Below are 21,311 nucleotides of genomic sequence, written 5' to 3'. Positions count from 1 at the left end.
GCTCTGCACATAGAAGGGCACAATGAAAGGAGAGAAGTTAAATGAACCTGAGACAGATCTATCAAAAAAGAAATAGACCCGAGCCCGGCCCGAATCAACCCAGCCTGTCGGCCCCATCAGTGTCTCTTCTGAGGCAGCAGAGAGTGGCCAGTCAAGAAACAGGTAGATATATTAAGAAATTATATTTTCTTAATTATTCAGTAAAACCATGTATTATTGTGACACTGACAGATAACATGGAAATTGAAAGCCAAGAGTGTGTTGGTGCGAGTCCTGCAGTCCACCAACTGAGCTAACTGCACACCATGTCAATAGAAGTCAATATTATGGCTTATATTCTCATCCACTATCTAATGGTTGAAAATATTGCTCTGATGCAAAACTTATTTGCAGACCCCCGCAGTCTATTATTACTACTACTACTTCTTCTTCTTCTTCGAACATATTCAACGCTGTGTCTGCACAGCCTGAATTCTACCAGAAGTAGAACAAGGAGAACGTAGCGACAAACAGCGCTCTGTAGAAACATGACGATGTCCATGGAAGGGGGGCCCACAGGTACGGAAATATAAGTATCTCATTCTACGGTAATTAAAACAGAACTGTTTATTATGTAAGGTCTTTACACACCACTGAAAACTTAGTTATGGATCTTATATTGCATTTCTGTCAATAAATCCTCAGAAATATTGCACACTGGACCTTTAATTTCCATTACATTGTTTCTTTTTTATATTACTTTATGTTTTTTTATTTTTCTCATTGTGTTTCTGTTTTAAGTGTTTTTGTTTCGTGTTACCTTGTTTTTCCCGCCCTGAGAATCACATCTGTTTTTAATAATACTATACTGTAATTAAAATATATTAATATTATTATCATACAACCTTTTGATTCACTCACAATGAAAACCACATGTGGTGGTAGTCAGTTCTGTAAAATGTGAAACATCTGGACACTAGAGTCTGAAACTGTGTTGTTTGTTAAAGACAAACAGAGAGTAGGGTACACATACAAAATACTTCCACAGCGGCTGGACCAAAAACCAAATACAAATCAAATTCTGATTAGTTTTAGGCAGAACTTGATTTTATTGTTAGAAAAAATGTTTGGATGAGTAATATATCACTGTTTTTTATTATTTTTTTCTACATGGTAGTTTTTATGATAGTTTATTTTTGCATGATTTGTGATCTATTTTAACTTCACTTCTGAAGTTTTGGACTTCTGCTCTGATTGGTCCAGCTTGAGAGTAGATGCAGATCACAACCACCTTAGACAAGAATGTGTGTCTCTGTATAGGCCTATTGTTTTCTCTGCACTGTGATGATTTCACAGGTAATACAATTTTTTTTATTATTTATATTATCTCACTCCTCACACAATAAAAACAAACATATGAAGTTGTGTGCACAGACATTTGCATTCTGCTCTTTATTTAACAAAAAGCCACCTTTTTTAGTTTAGCTGTTGCCAATTTGTGATGTGCCCTCCACAGAAAGCCACACAAAATTACAATTCATGTTTACGTTTATTGTGGCATCAACCTCTAGTGGCCTCACAGTGAACACATGACAGACGGTCAAATAAATTGCCAGAAAGTTGGGTTTTGGTGGCCACTTTTCATTTAGAAGTGAAACAAGACTGATTTTTTTTTATTAAGTTACGTAGTAGCTTTAACTACATCGCTAACAATATTACCGTTAAAGGTGTTGACAGCCCCGCCTAGCACCCTAACCTTCACAGGGGTGTGTGCCTAAACCTATTTAGTGATTTCATGCATGTCACTGGTGAACCCAGCAGCTGTGCAGATCGGCCTCAGAGCCATCCTAATTCGTGTATGGTTCATTCTTGATTGTTTCGTTTCAAATCCAGTTGTTTTTTGTTTTTTCCACTTTAAAACAAAAATGGAAGAACAGATAAACCGAAAACAAAACAACAAACGTTTTTTGTTTTCATCTGTTTTATAACCAAAACAGAAAAATATGGATTTTAATGTTTAATGTGTCCGATTAGTGTAGCATGTGTGTGTTGATAAACCTGCAGCAAATACAGTTGGGTGATGGTCGTGCCTGATTAAATAGGCCTATAATTAAGATGAGCTTGAACATCAACAAAAGTGGGTTCAGTTCAGTTTGTTACTCACTAGCAACTGGGAAAGGATCAGGAACGCCTCACAATCCTCCAGTTTATAAGATTTCTTCAGTATCAAATTGATTCAATGATAGTTGATCAGTCAGTACATCCAATGGTACACAGCAAACGTGAACTTTTTAGGCTATAAGTTATTTGGCGAGCTCATTATTTAAATAGCACACCATGCTGGGTTCATTCGGAGTAAAGCTCGGCATGAATACACGGTACTGACAAGCACTTAATGGCAAATAAAGAGGCCTGAGTGGGTTCCCTTGTATTGCACTATAGCCCACAATATACATAAAACTTTGGTAGCCTGCTGTGTTGTGGGCAGAATATTAGGTCACTTGTATTCTCTTGCTGCAAAGAAACATTCACAGCTGTGAATATGTAGGCACATTTAGGATTACCTGTCACTGTGATGTTGATGGTGTTGCTGTACTCCCCCCCGCTCAGACTCACACCAGTACACTCCAGTGTCTGATGGGTAGGCATCAAAGTGCAAGTGCACACCTCAGACTTGCTACAGGATGTTTTTCTTCTCACTCTCCAGCCGCTGGAGTCTGACAGTGTCGCGCACCTCAGAGAGATGTGGTTATACTGAAAGAACTGAGATCTCGTGCTCAGTGTGGCTGCAGAGGAGGTCAAACCTGAAATAATGAGGAATGGATTTAAATTATTTCTGTGTAAGCAGCTGAACATATGTGTTAAATGCAGACATTGCTGTGGTGAAATTCAAAGCTGTATTAATCAAGATTGTTTTGTATTAATATTCAACTGAATGGCAACACGTCCTCACACTGCATGAAAAGTAGGATTTTCGGCAGTTAATGTTATATTGCAGTTGATGTTCAGGTTAACGGCTGCTCATGAGGATTTTTGGTCAGCACCAAAATGTGTCATAAACTGCCAGGAGTTGATGTGGATTTTGTCAGTGTTGCCCCCATGACCCCCCCTTTCCCTAGGTCAGGGGGAAGTTTTCACCTGCTGGGAGCTATGTATATAAAAATATGCTTTAGTACAGAAAGTTTAATGCATCCTGTCATTGTGTTAGTTATGGATGGAATGATATTGAAAATAAATTAGTCCTCGGAACCCTCTCAAGGACCCCTGGGGGTCCCGGGACCCCACTTTGAGAACCAATGTTATAAGAAGCATGAAGAAGAACGAAGCCACTCAGTTCTACACTTCAAAATGATAAAAGTCCACTTTGATTTAATAGATATTCTGTGAAGTCACTTGAATTGTTTTTCAGTATCTTATACTAAACAATATGATTGAGAGGATATGAGTTTATTTTATTTACGTATGCATAAATATTATGAGGATTAATCTTTAGATCCACACTCCATACGAGCTGGTGGCGGTAATGCACCAATTCATTGTTTACCAGTCACTAATAATATTCATGAAGAAGAACTTAAAAGACAGAATACATTTTTTGCCATTCACTTCCTACATACTGTAGATGAAAATTGGAGGGTGTGTACCGGACCTTCATTGTCGTAGTTTCTTAAGTTAAGTAAAAGGTCACAGTTTGGTTAGGATAAGGCAACAAAACTACGCCTTACAAAGCACGACAAAGTATCTGTATTATGGCATTATTGAAATTTCTCACAAAGTCCTCCTCCTCTTGTCTTACCAGACTCCTGAGCACTGTAAGTGTCTATTAGACAAGATTAGTGTCTATTAGACAAGAGCAATCTGGGAAGTGGTAAAGCCTTAAATTCAACCTGGGTTAGCTTGACTCTTGACCCGCTCTCTTTCCTCTGTTCCTGATTAGACCTTTTGTCTGGCTGGTCTGGTTGTTTTTGACAGGATATGCTGTGGCTAGTTAGCGATTCCAGTTCCACGGCACTCAGTCCTTTCTTTTCCAATGGTGATTAGTTTACTTCTGTCATGGTGATCATAATTAAATGTGTTTCCAATGTGGAGAAAAAACAAATTAAAAAACTAAAATTTACTACTGGTTGCTGCATCTGCACGCGCTGCCGTTGCCATGGGGCCAACAACGTTAACCACTAGTTTTATTGTGACCAGTTTTCCTCATTCCCCTGTTGGTGAAGTAGGTCAAGAAAGCTAAACAAAACAAAATGTTGTGCAGATGACAGACAAAAACATAAAAGGGTTCAAGTAAATGATGAAATGAAATGATTTATAGGCAATACACTGCACTCTTACACTTTAATCCAGGAAAGGGGCATGTGATTTGAACAGTTTGATATTACATCACTTTGTTTTCTTTTTAATGTTTTCTTTTTGTATTTAGGGATTAAACAACAAGAATAAATAAATTTAGTTTGCCGTCGCTTCCCATGCATCTTCATAATCAACGGGACTAAATTCTTATATTATTTCTATGAGGCACCTCAAAACAGCAGCAACCTCCTTCTGCAGTTTTGGTTTTCTGTCATTTTCCTAAAAAAAACAACAACTTCAAATGATGCTTCTAATGTTGTGCTGCCATTTTGTGCCAATCAATTATTACACTACAACAGATAAAAGTACAACTGGGATGAATTCAGATGAATTCAGTTGTTTGCAATTTTGACTACCTTTCTGAAATCCCTGAGGAGACCACACCAGAAGACAAAATGTAGATATATAATACCCAGAGGGGACATGCATGTTTTAACATAAACAAGATAATCTGAGACAGGTCACTTTGTAATGTGGGACACCTGTATTAAAAAAGCCCAAATCACCTCAATTTACGCATGGACAAGAAGTTAAATAAGAAAATGTAGCCTTCATAGAAATATCAATAATTCACATAAACATATAAAATGTAATATTTATTCATAAAGAGCTGAATGACTAAATAAAGAAAATATCGGGAAAATACTTATAAATAAATCTCTACACAGAATTTACTGATCCACTGTGATAATTTATTTAAATTAATTTCAAACATTCTATTAAACAGTAAGTAAAAGTTAGATTAATGCATTAGGCTATTCATTTGGTTATTTGTTTAAAGTCTCCATTCTATTAAAACTGGGGATGTTCTTGCAGGTGAGAGACTCATCATCTAGCCGGTCATTCTTTGAGACAGGTTTTTATATATTCATATAAAATGAATACATAAATACTCATACAGTTTATGATGGTAATTGTTAAAAGCTGAGATACTGTACATCTTTCATGGTAGGATGATGGGCCTGCTCACAACAGCTACTGAGAACTCACAACGTAATAGCCTTCAGTACTAGCCTACATTAACACAGACATTAACGTGTGGGCAATTTATGTAACTTGGGCCTACATAAAATATTTAATGTTGACTTTTGTTGACTTTTGTCTCCTGGTTGAAAGTCTGGGTCAGCAGGCCCTGATGCTCTTGCAGCTCCCCTTCTGTCTGTCTCCAGACTCACATGTCTTCTGCTGGTGGGAACTCCCTACCTGCCGTCCACCATCTCACTGGGCCTCACAAACAGAGACAAGGCTAAAAGTGAGTCACATCATTCTCTGTTGAGTGTTGTTGTGGAGATAAAATGGGATGTTTTTGTTTCTGCAGCTCAGCGAGTTCAACAAACATGTGATGAAGGCCAGGTAGAGGAAATAATTTGATGACAGTGTTAATGTATGGATACTGTATCGGCATGGATGTGATGGACCGAATTACAACATTAAAAACATTTGCGGAGACAAAGCAACTTGAGCATCTGAGTTAATTTGCATTGTTTCCCATGTTTTGTCATGAATCAGATTTCTAGTTAAATTATGTACATTTTTTAATTTCATTGTTTTGTGATTTTTATACTTTTACACTACCAGCCACGAGCGTCAGCAGACTGAGGTAGTGTCATTTTACTCCACTAGAGGGAGCCACAAACCTGACCCACATTCAGTGTTTGATCCAGATCAGATTTTTCTCTGTTTGAGAGCTGAGGCATCTGAGTTCTGTATTTTAATAATTTAATTATGTATAGTGAGTTATTTAATGTGTGGTTATGTGGTTTTGACAGATGACCCCAAACCCCAGCGCTGAACACAGACCAGGAAACACAGTGTGGACATCATGGTTTTTAATTTCGTACTGCAGTTTTGAGTGTGATGCTCTACCTTTGTGTTCATAACACAAAAAGATATTCACTATATAGAAATTTCTTCAGATGTTTATTAAACAAATCATCTCCTTGAGCTGGCATACACAAACACAACTGCAACTACTTCCTGTTAACATTGCCTCAGGATCTAATTACTGCGCATACAGACATGCAGGGAAAGTAGTCCAGGCAATTTCAGTCAACTCACATGACCCAATGAACAAATGAAAATAATTTAAATATGTTTTGGTTACAAAATGCTTGTTTCTGAAATCTCAGCGCTGGCTCTCAGTGTGTCACAGAATTGATATCCAAATACTGCTGCTCATCTATAAATCACTTAATGGTTTTTCCAGTTGAACTCTCTAGAGCCCTCAGAGTCAAAGAAAACATGGAGAAGCAGCAAATAGCTACAAGAAACTTCCAGAAGAAATTAAACTTTCTCACGTTTATGTTCACCATCGCCTTCTGATAGACTACAAACCTTTAATTTACTGTAAAAAAGAAACACGTCAATACTTGTAGTGGCGTGATGACTGACCAGAGGGGTAGAACAAGGTACAAGGTTGTTTATTTGTCATTATTACTGTACAACATGTTAGCGTCATGCAAACTTTGCTAAGCTGTAAACCTCACTCTACATTTCGATTTTATTATTTTTAAATTATCAAATGCATCTATATCTCTATCTATCTCTCTCTATATATCTATATCTATATATCTATATATCTATATATCTATAGATATATAGATATCTTTGCAGGTTTTACTCACAATCCTTTGTGTCCTTGTGTGTTTTTCATTAGCAGGAAGGAAGTGTTGAGGTAAACATAATCCAGAACAGATTCTGCGGAACAGAAGCTGCTATTTCAGTACTTACTGAAATATTTAATGCAATTGCAGCCTGTCCTGAGCTAAATATTATGTTGTTTGTTTTCACACTGAAGGTTTCTGTCGATTTTAGACCAGAAGAAAACAGGACAACTAAACAGACCTGAAGTTATCACATGATTTAATGAGTTCAAGCCATTTAAACATTTGTTTCTGTAACAGTTAACAACTGATGTAATTTTGTAACTTTACACTTAATTAACAAAAGAAGAATACACAGGTATGCATATATAATATCCTACAAGAAGAACTGATGGATAACAGTCTGGACATTTTTTCTTGCCCTCTAACTGTCGAACTGTATTACACAGTTTTACACAATAAAACTGAGAGTTTCTGTTTCCTCTAAAAGCACATAACTGTCTGTCTAGTGCATAAATTATGATTTTTACAGTACTGGTGTTGCAGTTTCCCGTCAGTGGTTTCCTGCTTTCACTTTAGTGTAGAAGGTCAGTGCAGCTTTTCTATCTGTGGAGGGAAGGACACAAAAAAATTATTATAAGTGAGGCACAGTGCTACAGTCATTAGGTGGACAAAATAATAGAAACACTTGCCTTTATTTCACTGTTCACACCAGGCCTCAAAAGGACTCACATGTAATTTTAATGTATCAGGCTGAAGTGGACCTTAGATACTTTTATATGCCATTTCTTTATATTATTATATGTTAACCAAATGATCTGAACTAGATGAAACACAAAAGCAGTAGAGAAGTAAATAAAACATACAACAAACTTTATATCAGTCCTATTGATGCTACTATTGATACTCACGACTATATGTGGTGGTTAAATGACTCAATGTGAAGGAAATATCAGGATGCAAACAGACCGCGTTTTTCTCTGACTGTAACATCCACCTGTATATTTACTAATTAATAGTAGTGAGTAGCTTTATTTTGTACATACTTTATATCACATCCACCTGCCTCATGTACATAATAATACTGCATAATTACAGCGCTAAATTGTTTATTTATTCCATCATCCTTTGCACTATTTCACTGCACTACTGTCTTCCTGTCTACAAATGTGTTTTTTTTTGTTATGGTTGTGTCTTTGTTTACTTTTGTTGTACAATGTAGTTTGTGTCTGTGTTTGTTGAGCTTGCTGTCCTGTCCTGACTTGTTTTATGTGTGTGCACTGAGTGTAATGTAAAACCAGAGTCATCTTACTTGTTTTTGTACAGTATGTGTACACATACCTGTTCATTAAAGGGGATTCTGACTGAAGTAACCAATCAGAAACAAGGAGGACTTAAACTGAGGACAACCACATATTTAAACATGTAAAAAAAAAAAAAAAAAAAAAAAAACTGTGTGACACTGTAAATATACAGTATTGATAGTAAATTAACTAAAATAGATGAATTATTTCCACTTCTAAACCTTGTGTCTACATACTGTTTGATCATTGGAACTATGCATTATAACTCATAAGCTGACAGTCCTCTGTCCCGGTCCCTGGTTCAGCCTTGTATGACCCATATGTATAGAACTGATAGACTCATTAGTAGCCTAAGTAATTACTACCTATGAGTAGCTGCCAGACGACAACATTTCCCTCTCAAATGTAACTACTTTATTTCAGTCAAAGATGCATAATTTGTCAGTGTCTATCAAGGTGAAAATGGACCAAACCACCATCTTTAATCTGTCTTTAAATAAAATAACAGGAGGGTGACATCGTTGGCAGAGACCAGCTTTAATGTACTGCATGCAAGATTTAACTACAACCAAAGCCCTTCCTAAATAAATTAAATGTTTGCTGATTGTTGATTGATTTTTAAATGTGCATACAGCGCAGTACAAAAGGTAGTGAGACTGAATCTTACATCCATAACAAGCGAGCACAATACATTATGGTAAAAACAACTTTATTCATCCTTCCCCAGGTATTTCCCCATTGATGCTTGAATGTTGTTCCTGGAATGTAAGTTGCTTTGGATAAAAGCATCTTCCAAATGAGTAATGTAAATGGATTTGATGGACAGAATTACACTATTAAAACATATGTGGGGACAGAACAACCTGAGCATCCGTTGATTTCAGTGTTCTGTGGTTTTTTGAAGAACACACATTGTAAATTAACCTACCTTTTTCCCTTTTAAGTCACTCAATTGCTTTTACATGTCACTGGTATAAATGTGACAGCCACGACCTTCAGTAAGACAGAAGTAGCCTATAGTGTCATTTTACTCCAGAGGGAACCACAAGCCGGACCCACTGACCGACATTCGCTGTTAAATCCACATCAGATTTCCCTCCGTGTGAGAGCAGAGGCAGTTTCGGTTTTACAAGTTTTAGTAATAAATAGTGAGTTAATGAATGTGTGGTCACATGGTTTTGAGAGATAACCTCAGTACCACTGTTGTGCAACTAAATATATCAGTCAACCAGAGTGAATATAAACCAGAAGTGGACATCATGGTTTTAGATTTCATGCTGCAGGTTTTTAATTTTGATAATCTTTCATAACAAAAAAGATACTGTGTCTTCCTTGGGTATGAATATTGCTTGCCTTATCCAATTTGTAGCATTATATTTTAAGACGCAGTTATTTTAGCATTTATACTAATGTTAGGTAAATGTTTTGTGTTTTTTTATGGCATTTTTGCAACATTCTTAACATATTGCATTTCTCACACTGACATAGCCCTAGATCTGACTGACTAGGCCTAAATCACAGCTTACATTTTCAATGTAGCCTACAAAAAAATAATAAACAGCTGAGGTTCTTAAAGTCAGCAAGTGGGGAAAGAATCTGGATATTTCAGATGTCTTTTGGATCTACTGTTATTATCATTTGTTTTTATTATTATTATTATTATTATTATAACCTTAATCTTTATTCAGAGAGCCTGTTATTTATCTTGTCTGAGTCGAGCTTATACAGCAGAGGTCACTAATAGGCGGACCGCGGTCCGGATCCGGACCCAGCCGCCGTCCTCTCCGGACCGCCGACCTACAGCCCGTTTATTATTGAGACTTACTACCTCGTGACGGAGCGTTTCTATTTTAACCCGCGCAGCTTTTCTAGCATTTACTGTACTGGTTTAGAGGACCAGGAAACTCACAGACCAATCGCATGTGCTCCAATCCTCTCATGTGACGCTGCTCAGCCAATCAAATCTGTGCATACCGATGCTTGCGAGTCGAGTCCGCGAGATTCACCAGAGACGTTTTGGAAACACACCCGAATTGAGGAGACGAAAGATAAAGAGATTTCACATGACTTTTAATCAAGAATGTACAGATTTTTACATGTACATTCCTCCCATGGGCAGTTCAAAACCAGAATATCTCATAGATCTCCAATATGCTAGCTGGAGCTCACGTTTCTCACTGAACAACAGAAAGTAGGAAAGTGGTAGCTCTGTAAGAGGAAATGAAAGAGAAGAGGAGGCATTACAGCTGTTAATTTGTGTTTATTATAAAATTGGTTAAGACTACACTTCATGCTACACTTTTTATTACATTTTTTCTAAAAATTAGGCACTTTAATTTAGTTTACTTAAATTTAGAATTTATTATTTGAATAGTTATTATTTATTATCCTTCCAGTTTGATGTGAAAACTGACTGATGTTCTGGACCTTTGCTTCGGGAAATTTTCTCTAACTGGACCTCTTTGAAATCTAATTGAATACCCCTGTTATACAGTATCTCTCAGAGACACGTCGGCCCGGAAGCATCACGTGGTGAAGAATCATATGGTATCCAGAGCTGTTAAATAGGATGTATGTATTTGTTTATTTAACGGTTCTGATTCTAGAAGCTAGAAAAGTCGCCCCTCATCATGGAAACAGAATATGCCTCGTCTTCATCGCTTCCTAGCTACGTTATAAGGAGTTTACAGTGAGCGTGACTTGTTCTGTAGTTTGACGCCAGTTGGGATCCGCTCTGGACTCTCACTGTATGTTTGAGTTCTGCAGTCTGGACGAAGCCTGTTGGAGGTAATGTTAAGCTCATTTGTTTCACAGCTATTAAAAGTTAACTTTTCATACATTCATTTGAATTTCCACCCAAGCGATAATCAGTTTAATAAAAATAAGTTAAGTAGCGACTGTGTCCTTTGTTCTCCTGATAGTTGAGGCTAGTGTAGCCTATGAACTGAAATGTGAATTGAAAATAGTTGTTATATTCATTATGGCTTCACTGTAACTTTAAAAATACCGTTATAACATTGATGTGATGTGTTGATCAATTGCTGATTGCTGTTTAAGCCATTAAACAACAGCCAATGCATTTACATTTATCTGACGCTTTTATCCAAAGCGACCCCCAGCTTCCACGTCTTCTCCTTATACAAGCCTGGCAGAAGTCCACTGCTCCAGTGACTGTTGCAGGGATCTGACAAAGTCTCACTAACCAAATGACCCAGCAATTTTTCTCGGGTACAAGACGTGTACAAAGTGTAACACAGAAAATCTGGTCCGTTCAACCACAGTGGTTTAAAGACTTCCAGTGGCTAACATTATGTCAAACGCTTTGTTCTAGCGCAGTTTCTCCAGCTGCCTCCTAACCTGGCTGTTTGAGATAGATGGGCGGGTGGGGGAGGTACAGAGGGGCACAATGCTTTCTGCTGGGGGGAAAGATGTTGAGGTTGAGGGGTGTGGGTGGTGTGTGTCATTGGTCCTGATCACTGAGGAGGTGTGAGAGGGGAGCAGCTGGAGGGTGTGGTGTCTGTGTGACTGGGGGCATCTGAGCTGAACCTATTGAAGTACACACTCAGCTCATTAGCTCTGTCCAGACTTCCCTCAGCCTGATTTTCCGTCACCTTGAACCCTGTGAGGGTCTTCATTCCTGGCCTCACATCTCTCACGTTGTTTTGCTGGAGCTTATCTCTAGCTTTTTCCTGTATACCTCCTTGCTCTCCCTCAGGCCCCATCCATGTTGCTTATCAAAGGTGATCCCCGTCTAGATTAATCTGACTGAAAACGCACCCGTACAAGTATGCACGTTCCTGTGTGAAGATTTTTTTTTTTTTTTTTTTTTTGCATGGACCAATAAAAAGCTGGGACTGGTGCTGAATGTAACACAGGAATGTGGGCAGCAGAAAACAGACAGGAGTACACAGTACAAGTTTAGGCAGGTAACAGTTACAGTTTTGGGCATGCTACTTGGAAAATGTGAGCTATAAGCTACTAGCTACTGCACATTAAATGAAGCTTCACTACACAGAAGCTACCCCCCAGTGAAATGTAGCAAGCTAAGCTGGGGGGGGGGGGGGGGGGGGGGCTCTCATGGAAACAAGTTTCTGCCACTAGATATCAAAGTTTCCTCCTCACTAGAGGAAGAGCTGTCCAGGCTGGACTCTGATCCTTCTCACAAGAGGTGTTACAGTAACTATCACAATAGAAAGTAAACTCAATCGTGCACTGGTACTTTTTAACTGCCAATGTTGTTTTAGGATTCACTGGCAATCGGCCTATCTGTCTTTATGGTATGAGGACAGGTTGGGTTTAATGCACTGGAATGCAGACACTGGTGTGAATGAATTAAAAGTAAGATGACAAGTTATAAACAGTCCCTATTTCAACCCGGGAAGGGCGTGAAACGCACACGCATTCTTCAAAGCTCTCTGTGGAGCAATTTCGTTTCTCGTCTTGACGGGTGCATCTAGAAACCACAGGAAGCATTTCAGAAGAGCGTACGGTCTTTGTTTTTAGCCTGATGTGAGTGTGAGTGTGAGTGTGAGTGTGAGTCAGTCTCTCTCTCTCTCTCTCTCTCTCTCTCTCCCTCTCCCCCCCCCCCCCCCATGTTGGCTAGAGGAGCTGAAATCAGCGAGATCACAGCTTCATTCACATCGGTGAAGAACATTTACACAGAGAATTTTAACATGTAAGTACTTCTGTCTTGTTGTGTTACTTCATTAAAGCAATGTAATTTGTTTTTGTAAAAATATTTTAATATCGTCATCTAGATTACTACCCTATATCTTTAGATAATGTATTTCAGAAATGTTTGGGGCCAGGTACTTCACTTTTGTCTGAAAATTGCAGGTCATCCAGGTTATCATGTCGACAAGGGTAGCATGAAGTTAGGTAGATTAGAAGAGGTTTTAACACAATTTAATATGAAACACAGACGCATCGAATGTATGAAAAGTTTCATGAGATAAAGCTGAGTGCAGTGGCAGGTAGTAGAGACGTGGACTGAAATGCAGATAATACACGAGCAAGGTGCAGTTCAAACAGAGCTGTTTGTTTGGAACCTATAAAATTCCATTCATTCTCTAGAATTAAAAGAAATACAGTCTATGGTTTTGACACATCGATTATAGGGGGAAAGACTCCCCAATAGCTGGTTTTGTCGACATTAAGAATATCATGTCTGGAGGTTGGCAAGTATCCTGATCACACTGATCTGACCATGATTATTGATTTGGCTGTGCAAAACAAAACTAAGTGAAAAAACTTCACAAATCCTCACGATAACTTCAGCAGCTCTGTGCAGCTCACATTCCCTACAGGACAAGGCTGTGCTTCATATTATACATTTTTATATTGCAAAACTCTACAAGCTAAGTTAGCCGATCACAAACTGTCTGCCACCCACTGCGCGAGACCAGGTTCGCTTGATTCCTATCACAGCTTCCACCAGTGTCGCGCTGTAGTATGTAGCTACACCGTAGGCTATGCACGTAGCCAGGCATTTATACTTGTACGTTGGTGTACCCGTCATTCTGCAGTTACACTTCAGTGTGTAGTTACACTTTTGAGGAGGTGCACATCAGGCTACGCCATAGGGTAAGGGGCTACGCCGTCGATTTCTGGTTCAGTCGTCTGCTCACATGCCACAGTTTGAATAGTGTCATTTAACAAAAGGCGACATCTTGTGGTGGTTTTTCAAATTTTTGAGACACATCCAACCTCCTGATTGTCACGGTTTGTCGTGTGGAGGCAGGTAGTAGGAGCCAAATGCTGGACACGGATAGTACAGGTATAGTTCAAGGGGTTTTAATAAACAAACAAAGGCGAACACACTTACAAACTGAGTGGCTGATGACAGAGTCCAAAAACCAAAGGTTGTCCAACAGAAGTCCAACATCCAATAACGAGTGAGGCTGACAACACGAGAACACACTGCAACACAGGGTGACAACATACAATGACCCGACAAGGACAAGACAGAAACACCAGGTACATACACACAGGGGACTAACGAGCAGGGCGGGAGCAACACAGGTGACAGACATGAGATTAATGAGGCACAGACAGGGAGAGAGAGAGCAGGGGAAAACCGAGACAGACATGCAGAGGGATAACTGGGGTAACAGACATGACGAGGGTTACCAAACACTAGATGACAGACAAGACAGACCCCCAAAACCCAACAGACCAAAATAATGCTAACTAAACACAAAACTGCAAAACACGGCATGATAAGCAGGACGGGTTGAAATGAAACCAGGAAACATGAGGCCTGTTCTCTCGGATACCAAGTCAGGACTCAACTTTGGTTCCATTGTGAGATTTGCATCATTAATATGTTAAACTGTTTCATAAAGATATAATTAAATTAGAATACTGAATAAATGCACCGCTTCACTTCACCAACAGCTAAAGCCTTTTATTTTGTTCTCCGGGACAGTCAGAAGGACTACAAAAATCACAATCTCTAATTTTAAGCACGGAGAAAAAAAGTCAATTAATCGATCAGATGATCAATTTAAAATAATCAAGCTATTAAATACTTACATACTTGCCATGTAAGTGCTAATTTTTTTCCCTGAGTAGTGGGTGGAATTTGCAACCCTCCTGCCAATTTTGGTGAGTTTTTGTCCAGCGGTTTTTGCTGCCCTCTCGGCAATGCGGCAATGATCGGGATCCAAGCAAGTCGAAGAGGAGAAGAACAGATGCAGATGACTTGAGAGATTAAAGTGATGACAGAATTTGGATATTTTGAGATAATTGGGGAAACGCATGCTTGATTTTAACAGCATCAACTTGAGATAAGAGAGGTTCATTATATGTACGTAACTAAGAAGAAAGTGTCGCTTGATCCGAATAAAATAGTCTAAATAGAAATTTGTCTCACTATGATCTGAAAAACCCTTATTGTCAGCAAAAATGACCCGGTCACCAGGGGATTTGAACCCTAGTGACATACTGACTGGGCTACTGGTGAAAGGCTGTTTCCACACACATTCTCACAGGTTGAGGTAGGGACGTCACATGTGCCAGACCCGGTTAGTTTTCTCAGTTTGAACTTAAAACGTTTACAACAGTCAAGATGTTGGTGAGAAAATCCTGAAAAAAATCACACATCATATTGGGTGTGTTGTTAATTATTTTGATGGCATTTAATCCAAGACTAAGCAAAAAAGAAGATGTTGTGCATACTGTACAATTTATAGCAAGATACTGAATATCACTGCAGACTCATCGTTTGGCCGACCTGAAAACCCTTTGAAACACTTGATATTGGCCATCTGGAGAACGACTCTGTCGAGTTTGGTAGCATTTGATGAAAGACTTGTGGAGATATGGATGTTAATTGAATTAGCATATTCTGAAAAATATAGTGACTGACTTCTGAATTGATCATAGTTTGATGCAAACGTTAGTCACATGTCAGTGGATGTGCTGAAAAAAAATTCAGCTCTCTAAAGTACTGGTGATTTTCTTAGATTTTTTGAAGTTTGGAATGAGAAATGTCTGGAAATTTACATTTCTTGTAATAAGCCACGGTCATTACCAATTTTTATACATCAACTGAGTAGTGACCCGAGATCGTACAAACCGAATTTTGTACGAATCCATGCAGCGAATTACACGTGTTATAAACTTTTTGCAAGTGTAGCTGTAAGGTGACAATGCTAACCACTGTCTGCAGATTTATGAGCATTTATGTAAAATTGTATGTAAAGACAAAAAGTAAATTTTTTTTATGGAAAAAACCAAATTGACGTATCAGAATTCTTTTGATAACTTTTGATCAGCGATGTTCGTAGATGATCCTGCCAAAGTTTCAGGTCGATTGGGGAAACCGTCTGGGAGTTCACAAAAATAGGTTTTAGAGAAAAGTGGTAAAAAGTCGTATTATTTGACATTTTTTGAGCAGAAGACCATTGGAGCAAAGATGCAGATGAATCCAGAGATTAAAATTAAGATTAACATTAAGATTAAGATCAACTTTATTGTCCCCTGAGGGAAATTTGTCTTGGGCAATAGTGCCGCATGAGGCTCCAGTAACAACAGTAACATATATAGACTTCACACTCGCATGCATCGCACAGTCCGCACCATACATTTCCATTACATTGCACAAGTGTCACAAAGTACAACAGCCACAGTTGTAAGTTAAAAAAAACTTAAAGACTTTAAACAAAGGCGTTTTTGAGGTAATTGCAAAAATGTGAAATTGGTTGTTATAACGCCACCATGAGGGTGGAATTTCCAACCTACGTTCCAATGTTGGTGAGTTTTCGTGCAGCTATTATTGCTGCCCAAACACTTTTAATGGAGAGAAAGAAAGAAAGAATAATGAGAACAAAAACAATAGGGCTAATTATGTACTATCTGATACTGTGAATCTGATGGCTGATGGCACAAATGAGCCACCAAAGCGCTGAGGTAAAATACATTTAGGCCTATTGTTCCTGGAAATGTAGTATAAATGTAGTATAAATTACAATACAATACTGAAACAGTTTAGTTAATATTGTACTGTTGGTTAATCATCATAAAATGTTTCAATACACAGGAGATCAGAGTCAATGGTTTAATGTTCCCTCCTTTTTCCAGGTCTATCTTGAGTGATCGGTTCACGTCATCCAATCATCGCTGCTCCTGGTGATGACGTGCACCTTTACAAGAATGTTCATGAAAACCTGGACATGAAGACCACCTGGATGGTTATGGTTCATTTCGGGAACTTCTTGCCTGGCTTTACCTTATTTCCATTCTGGACTCTCACTGTATGTTTGGTATGTACGGTGGGCTTGACGCCCGTTCTAGGTAAGCTCATATGTTTAGCTACTAATATTAGTTTGTCCCACTTCACTGAGCGGGGACTGATATTAAAATAAAAGGTTCAGTTTGCTAAAAACTTACAAAAATAAATACATTTTTCAGTTTAAATAACTGGTTCAGTATAAGTCTGCTGCCAGAAAAGTTTATAAAACTGACGTTTTGGGCCGTTGGTCATATATATAAAATATGTCCTTTAGGAAATTATAATTTGCATTTTCACCATTTTCAATTGAAGATTAATGAAGAAAGTAACAGATCAATCAGTGATGGAAATAACCGTTAATTGCAGCTCTATTTCAAAATCTTCTGTAACACCGCTGATCTAAAATACAGTTACTGTTCCTGGAAAAGTTTTGGAAGTAAAAATAATAGTTGTGATTATATTTTTGCTTCTGATAATCATAACAGTATGCTAATTAAAAAAAAAAATCTTTTAAGAAGATTTATATTTTCCCTCCATTTCTCAGGTCAGCCTCAGTTGATCGGTTCATCTCGGCCAATCGTGGTCGTTCTGGGTGATGACATCATCCTGCCGTGTCGTTTGGAGCCTCTGCTGAACGTGGAGGACCTGACAGTGGAGTGGTGGCGTCCCGACCTCCCGCCTGACCCCGAAGATCCACTGAGCCCGTACAAGTATGTTCACCGTTACCATGACAACCAAGATGTAGAGGAAATGAAGATGTCGTCATACGCTGGGAGGACGACGCTGTTCAAAGACGAGCTGAAACACGGAAACGCTTCACTCAAGATCCTCAACGTGAAGCTCTCTGACCAAGGAAGCTACAGATGTGTCATCCCACAGCTGGGGAGGGCTACGATTATTAGGATTGTTGTTGGTAAGTTTCTTTAGATTAATTAACTCTGCTGCTGAAATAAACATTTTATAAGTTTATAGTTCCCTTGCAAATTTACAGTCATTCTCAAAAACAGTTTTAATGTTTACAGCTTGCATTTAACTGCTTCATGTGACCGATCGCTACAGAAAATTACGGATGAACATTTAATATCACGCACTGCAAGAGGAGCCTGAACTACAGAGCAAAACAAGAGCTGATGTTTGATTTGAACATCTGGCTGTTTGTTAACTAATGTGTAAATGAACACATTAGCTTTTATTTTGAAATGTATTTTAATGTAGAATTTTTTATTTTATTTATTTAATCAAATATGCTTTAACATGATAATAGTAATTTCCTTCCGTTATATCATTATTAGAACTGTAAAAATACGTTGTAAAAAGTGTTGAAGGCGTGGTAGACATGGCGTGTGCACATATCAGGGTGGTACAAATAAAGTGAACTATATTAACGTTAAGGACATTATTTAAATATTTTAAAGAAAGTTTCTGAAAAGAAGAAATGTATCCTTTTGTAACACCAGTGCATTTCAAAATCAAATTTATCTTGAGTAGACAGGATCCTGAGTTTACCAGCCTGTTAGACTCTATGAATTAGTACACGGTAAAAATCCATATTGTCGTAGAATCAGCATCACTTTAATTTTCCAAGAAGTTTACACTTTGAAGAATTTGACTGGTAAGAATTAAAATATGGGGCATGAAAAGCTAACTTATTCATTTAGGAGGGGTGACCAAAACAGTATAAATAACCAGCAAGCCTTTAAAACAGTAATCTGATGATTAATCATGTGACTCCATGATGGCACAGTACAGCCTCACAGAGCTGCTAGTATGACCGTAGACTCTCAAAAAGTTGAAATTATTGTTATCCTGTATCTGTGTCTCTTTTTATTCTGTTGTTTTGTAAAGATTTACAAATCTAGTGTTTTTTCAGATCTAAACTCGACAACTGAGGCTCCGCTGTTTCCCACAAATGTCAAAACTCCAGATCGAAAGGAGGAGACGGATGTTCAAGGTGAGGAGAGGGGGAGAGAAAGAATTAACATAATTAGTGCTGAATCACGTTCATATTCATGTATCTGTTGTATTTCAGTTACCGTAACTTTTGTCTCCGTTTGTCTTTTTTCACATCAGGAGCTCGATCCCATCCGGGCGTTTGGATCCCAGCTGTGGTTTTCTGTGTCTTACTTGTCCTGGTAGTTTGTGGTGGTGTCGATGGATATGTGATTAAACACAAGCCTCAAAAACTAAATGTGAGTCAGAAGGAAACCAAACAACTTGTCCCTCCAGCTTCCACAGTATGGGTAACCCCAGACCAGCCACTTCCAGTCTAGTTGCCTTGCTGAGGATCTCGTTGGTATTTGATGTTAACGTTCTACACGTTCCTCTCTTGGATCTGTCTCATCAGTTTGGGGATTCAGAGCAGCAGAACCTACAGCCACGAGTGGACCCACTGGATCAGCAGGAGGGAACTGAGTAGACTCTCCCCAGAAAAGGCTTTGCGTGTGGCATCAACCTCAGCTGTGTGGAGTACTCCAGCACATCTTTATTTTGAGCTCAGCTTCATCAGTGAGGATAAGGAGGCTGAGAAAAGGGAGGTAGTGGACTCCTACATTGAGGGGTGCAGACTGAACCACATGCAGAAGGTAAGATGAAGGAGTTGTTGGTGGACTTCAGTAGACGGAAAACATCCCTAATCCCTCTACCTGTTTCCACCCATGCGGTGGATGTGGACACTCTGCAGGACTACAAGTACCACAATGCACCACAGATTGACAGGAACTAATCCCTTCTTACCATAGACTGTAGGCCTATATAAGAATTGGACGTAGTCATCGTGACTTCACTCGTTGGGTTGTCGACTACCGTTTTGAAGCCTTGAGTTTGGCCGATAGGGTGCTGCCATGTTGAGTTCTTGCAACCAGCAGCAGCAGACGAGATGCTGGAGCTAGCTAGCTTGCATATAGCTGCATCTGTAATTCACGCTGTCATTTTAACAGGGATGACAATTTTGTCTAGTGAACAACAGACTTAAAACAAATGTACTCACCAGAGAAAGTGAACAACTCTTAATCTTTATCAACAGCGCTGATTGTAAATCTGGTTCCCGCTTGCTTCTTACATTCATTTCAACTCGGACATAATGAAAAAGGGGACATAATGTAAATATCAAGAACATAATAACTTGAATCTTATTGATCATATTTTTTTTTTTTAAATGTATACTTAAATAATAAATAATAAAAAACTAAAATTATTGTGAAATTGTCAGTGGATTTGTGTGATTTTATTCTGACCATTTTCTCAAAGAGTGCCGATGAATGTAATTTGTAATGTAGGCTACCACAATCAAAAATAGTTCCTATAATAAAGACCTTCATTACACAACCATTCACACTCATATTCAGACATTCAGAAGCATGTGTTTTTGACTGTCCCCAGGTTCACTGTGTGGTACAGAATTAGTTAAAATGTTTGTGCTTTAATTTAATACCTCTAGTATAACTTGATGCTGAGACTCCAAGTTTGAAATACATTTCAGTTTATATTGTGATCAAATGTTGCATTTTCCTAAAAACACATTCACAAGACACTAATGAGGGAACATTTCTTTATGTTTTACTGTTATTTCCCCCAGCTTTCATCTGCTGTTATCTTCACAGAGTCACAGTTTTTAAAATCATCACTGCTTAGTCAGTGTTTAGTCTGCAGGAGTAGCACAAAATCCTTGGCCATGTACAGAAGCATTCTCTATGGGGCCCTTCCCACATCCCCTTCCCTGTGGCTCATTTCAAGCAAGAAGTGAAACGAGTGGAATAAGTCCCTCTCTCATCAGTACTTCACCGAATAATTTGTGGGCAATATGACAAAACTAATTCATAACACCAGGGTCAGAATCACAGATATCAATCTTTTTGATTTATAATATTCTCTGTTAATGACTTATCCTCATGCATGGTAAAACACAAGACTGTGTTTAAAGGTTTAAAAAAACAAATGTAACTCTGTATTGTGTAAATGCTCCTAACAAAAAAATGATCCACAAAAGCAAAAGGCTGAAGAAGCAAATACTGCGTGAAATAGGTATATTCAGTTGCAGGTGAACGGTTCATCTCTGCCAATCGTAGCTGCTCTGTTGATGACCTCATCCTGCAGCCTGACCTTGGACAGCAACTATGTTCACCATTACCGTTCCATCTCTTCACAAGCTACAGTACCTCTTGTCAATACAATCAATACTAAATCAAGTACACAAATCATACTGGATGGAAATCACATGTATCATAGTTACAGATAACCAGAGGACGGCCATTTTAATTTTTCACGAAAACTAGGTGAACTGTGGACTTATCTGACCACAGCACATGGTTCCACTTTCAGTCCATCTGAGATGACCTCGGG

General features: G+C 38.5%; 1 protein-coding gene and 1 long non-coding RNA gene across 3 annotated transcripts; one reads left to right on the top strand and one right to left on the bottom strand.

Annotated features, from left to right (window-relative positions):
- Positions 1-7,177: 7,177 nt before the first annotated feature.
- LOC119913054 lies at positions 7,178-14,128 on the bottom strand. Its single transcript, XR_005446352.1, has 2 exons — positions 14,064-14,128; positions 7,178-7,541 (listed from the first exon to the last, which is right to left on the bottom strand). It is a non-coding gene; the product is annotated as an uncharacterized LOC119913054 (long non-coding RNA).
- Positions 10,614-20,174, top strand: LOC119913021. 2 transcript variants are annotated; one of them, XM_038732333.1, is made up of 7 exons: positions 10,614-11,467; positions 12,843-12,914; positions 16,823-17,035; positions 17,518-17,886; positions 18,844-18,924; positions 19,044-19,162; positions 19,318-20,174. In XM_038732333.1, exons 3-7 carry the CDS (start codon positions 16,915-16,917, stop codon positions 19,387-19,389), a joined length of 762 nt encoding a protein of 253 aa, XP_038588261.1. In that variant the 5' UTR covers positions 10,614-11,467; positions 12,843-12,914; positions 16,823-16,914; the 3' UTR covers positions 19,390-20,174. The 2 variants fall into 2 exon arrangements, with proteins under 2 accessions (XP_038588261.1, XP_038588260.1); XM_038732332.1 differs by having other exon boundaries at positions 19,044-20,174.
- The last annotated feature ends 1,137 nt before the right edge of the window (positions 20,175-21,311 follow it).

Source organism: Micropterus salmoides, unplaced genomic scaffold (assembly GCF_014851395.1).
Source record: "Micropterus salmoides isolate LMB-PRFRI ecotype aquatic unplaced genomic scaffold, ASM1485139v1 Ms_hic_scaffold_2, whole genome shotgun sequence".
Classification (NCBI taxonomy): Eukaryota; Metazoa; Chordata; class Actinopteri; order Centrarchiformes; family Centrarchidae; genus Micropterus; species Micropterus salmoides.
Note: the sequence above shows the minus strand (reverse complement) of the source record. Positions and strands in the feature narration are given on the sequence as shown.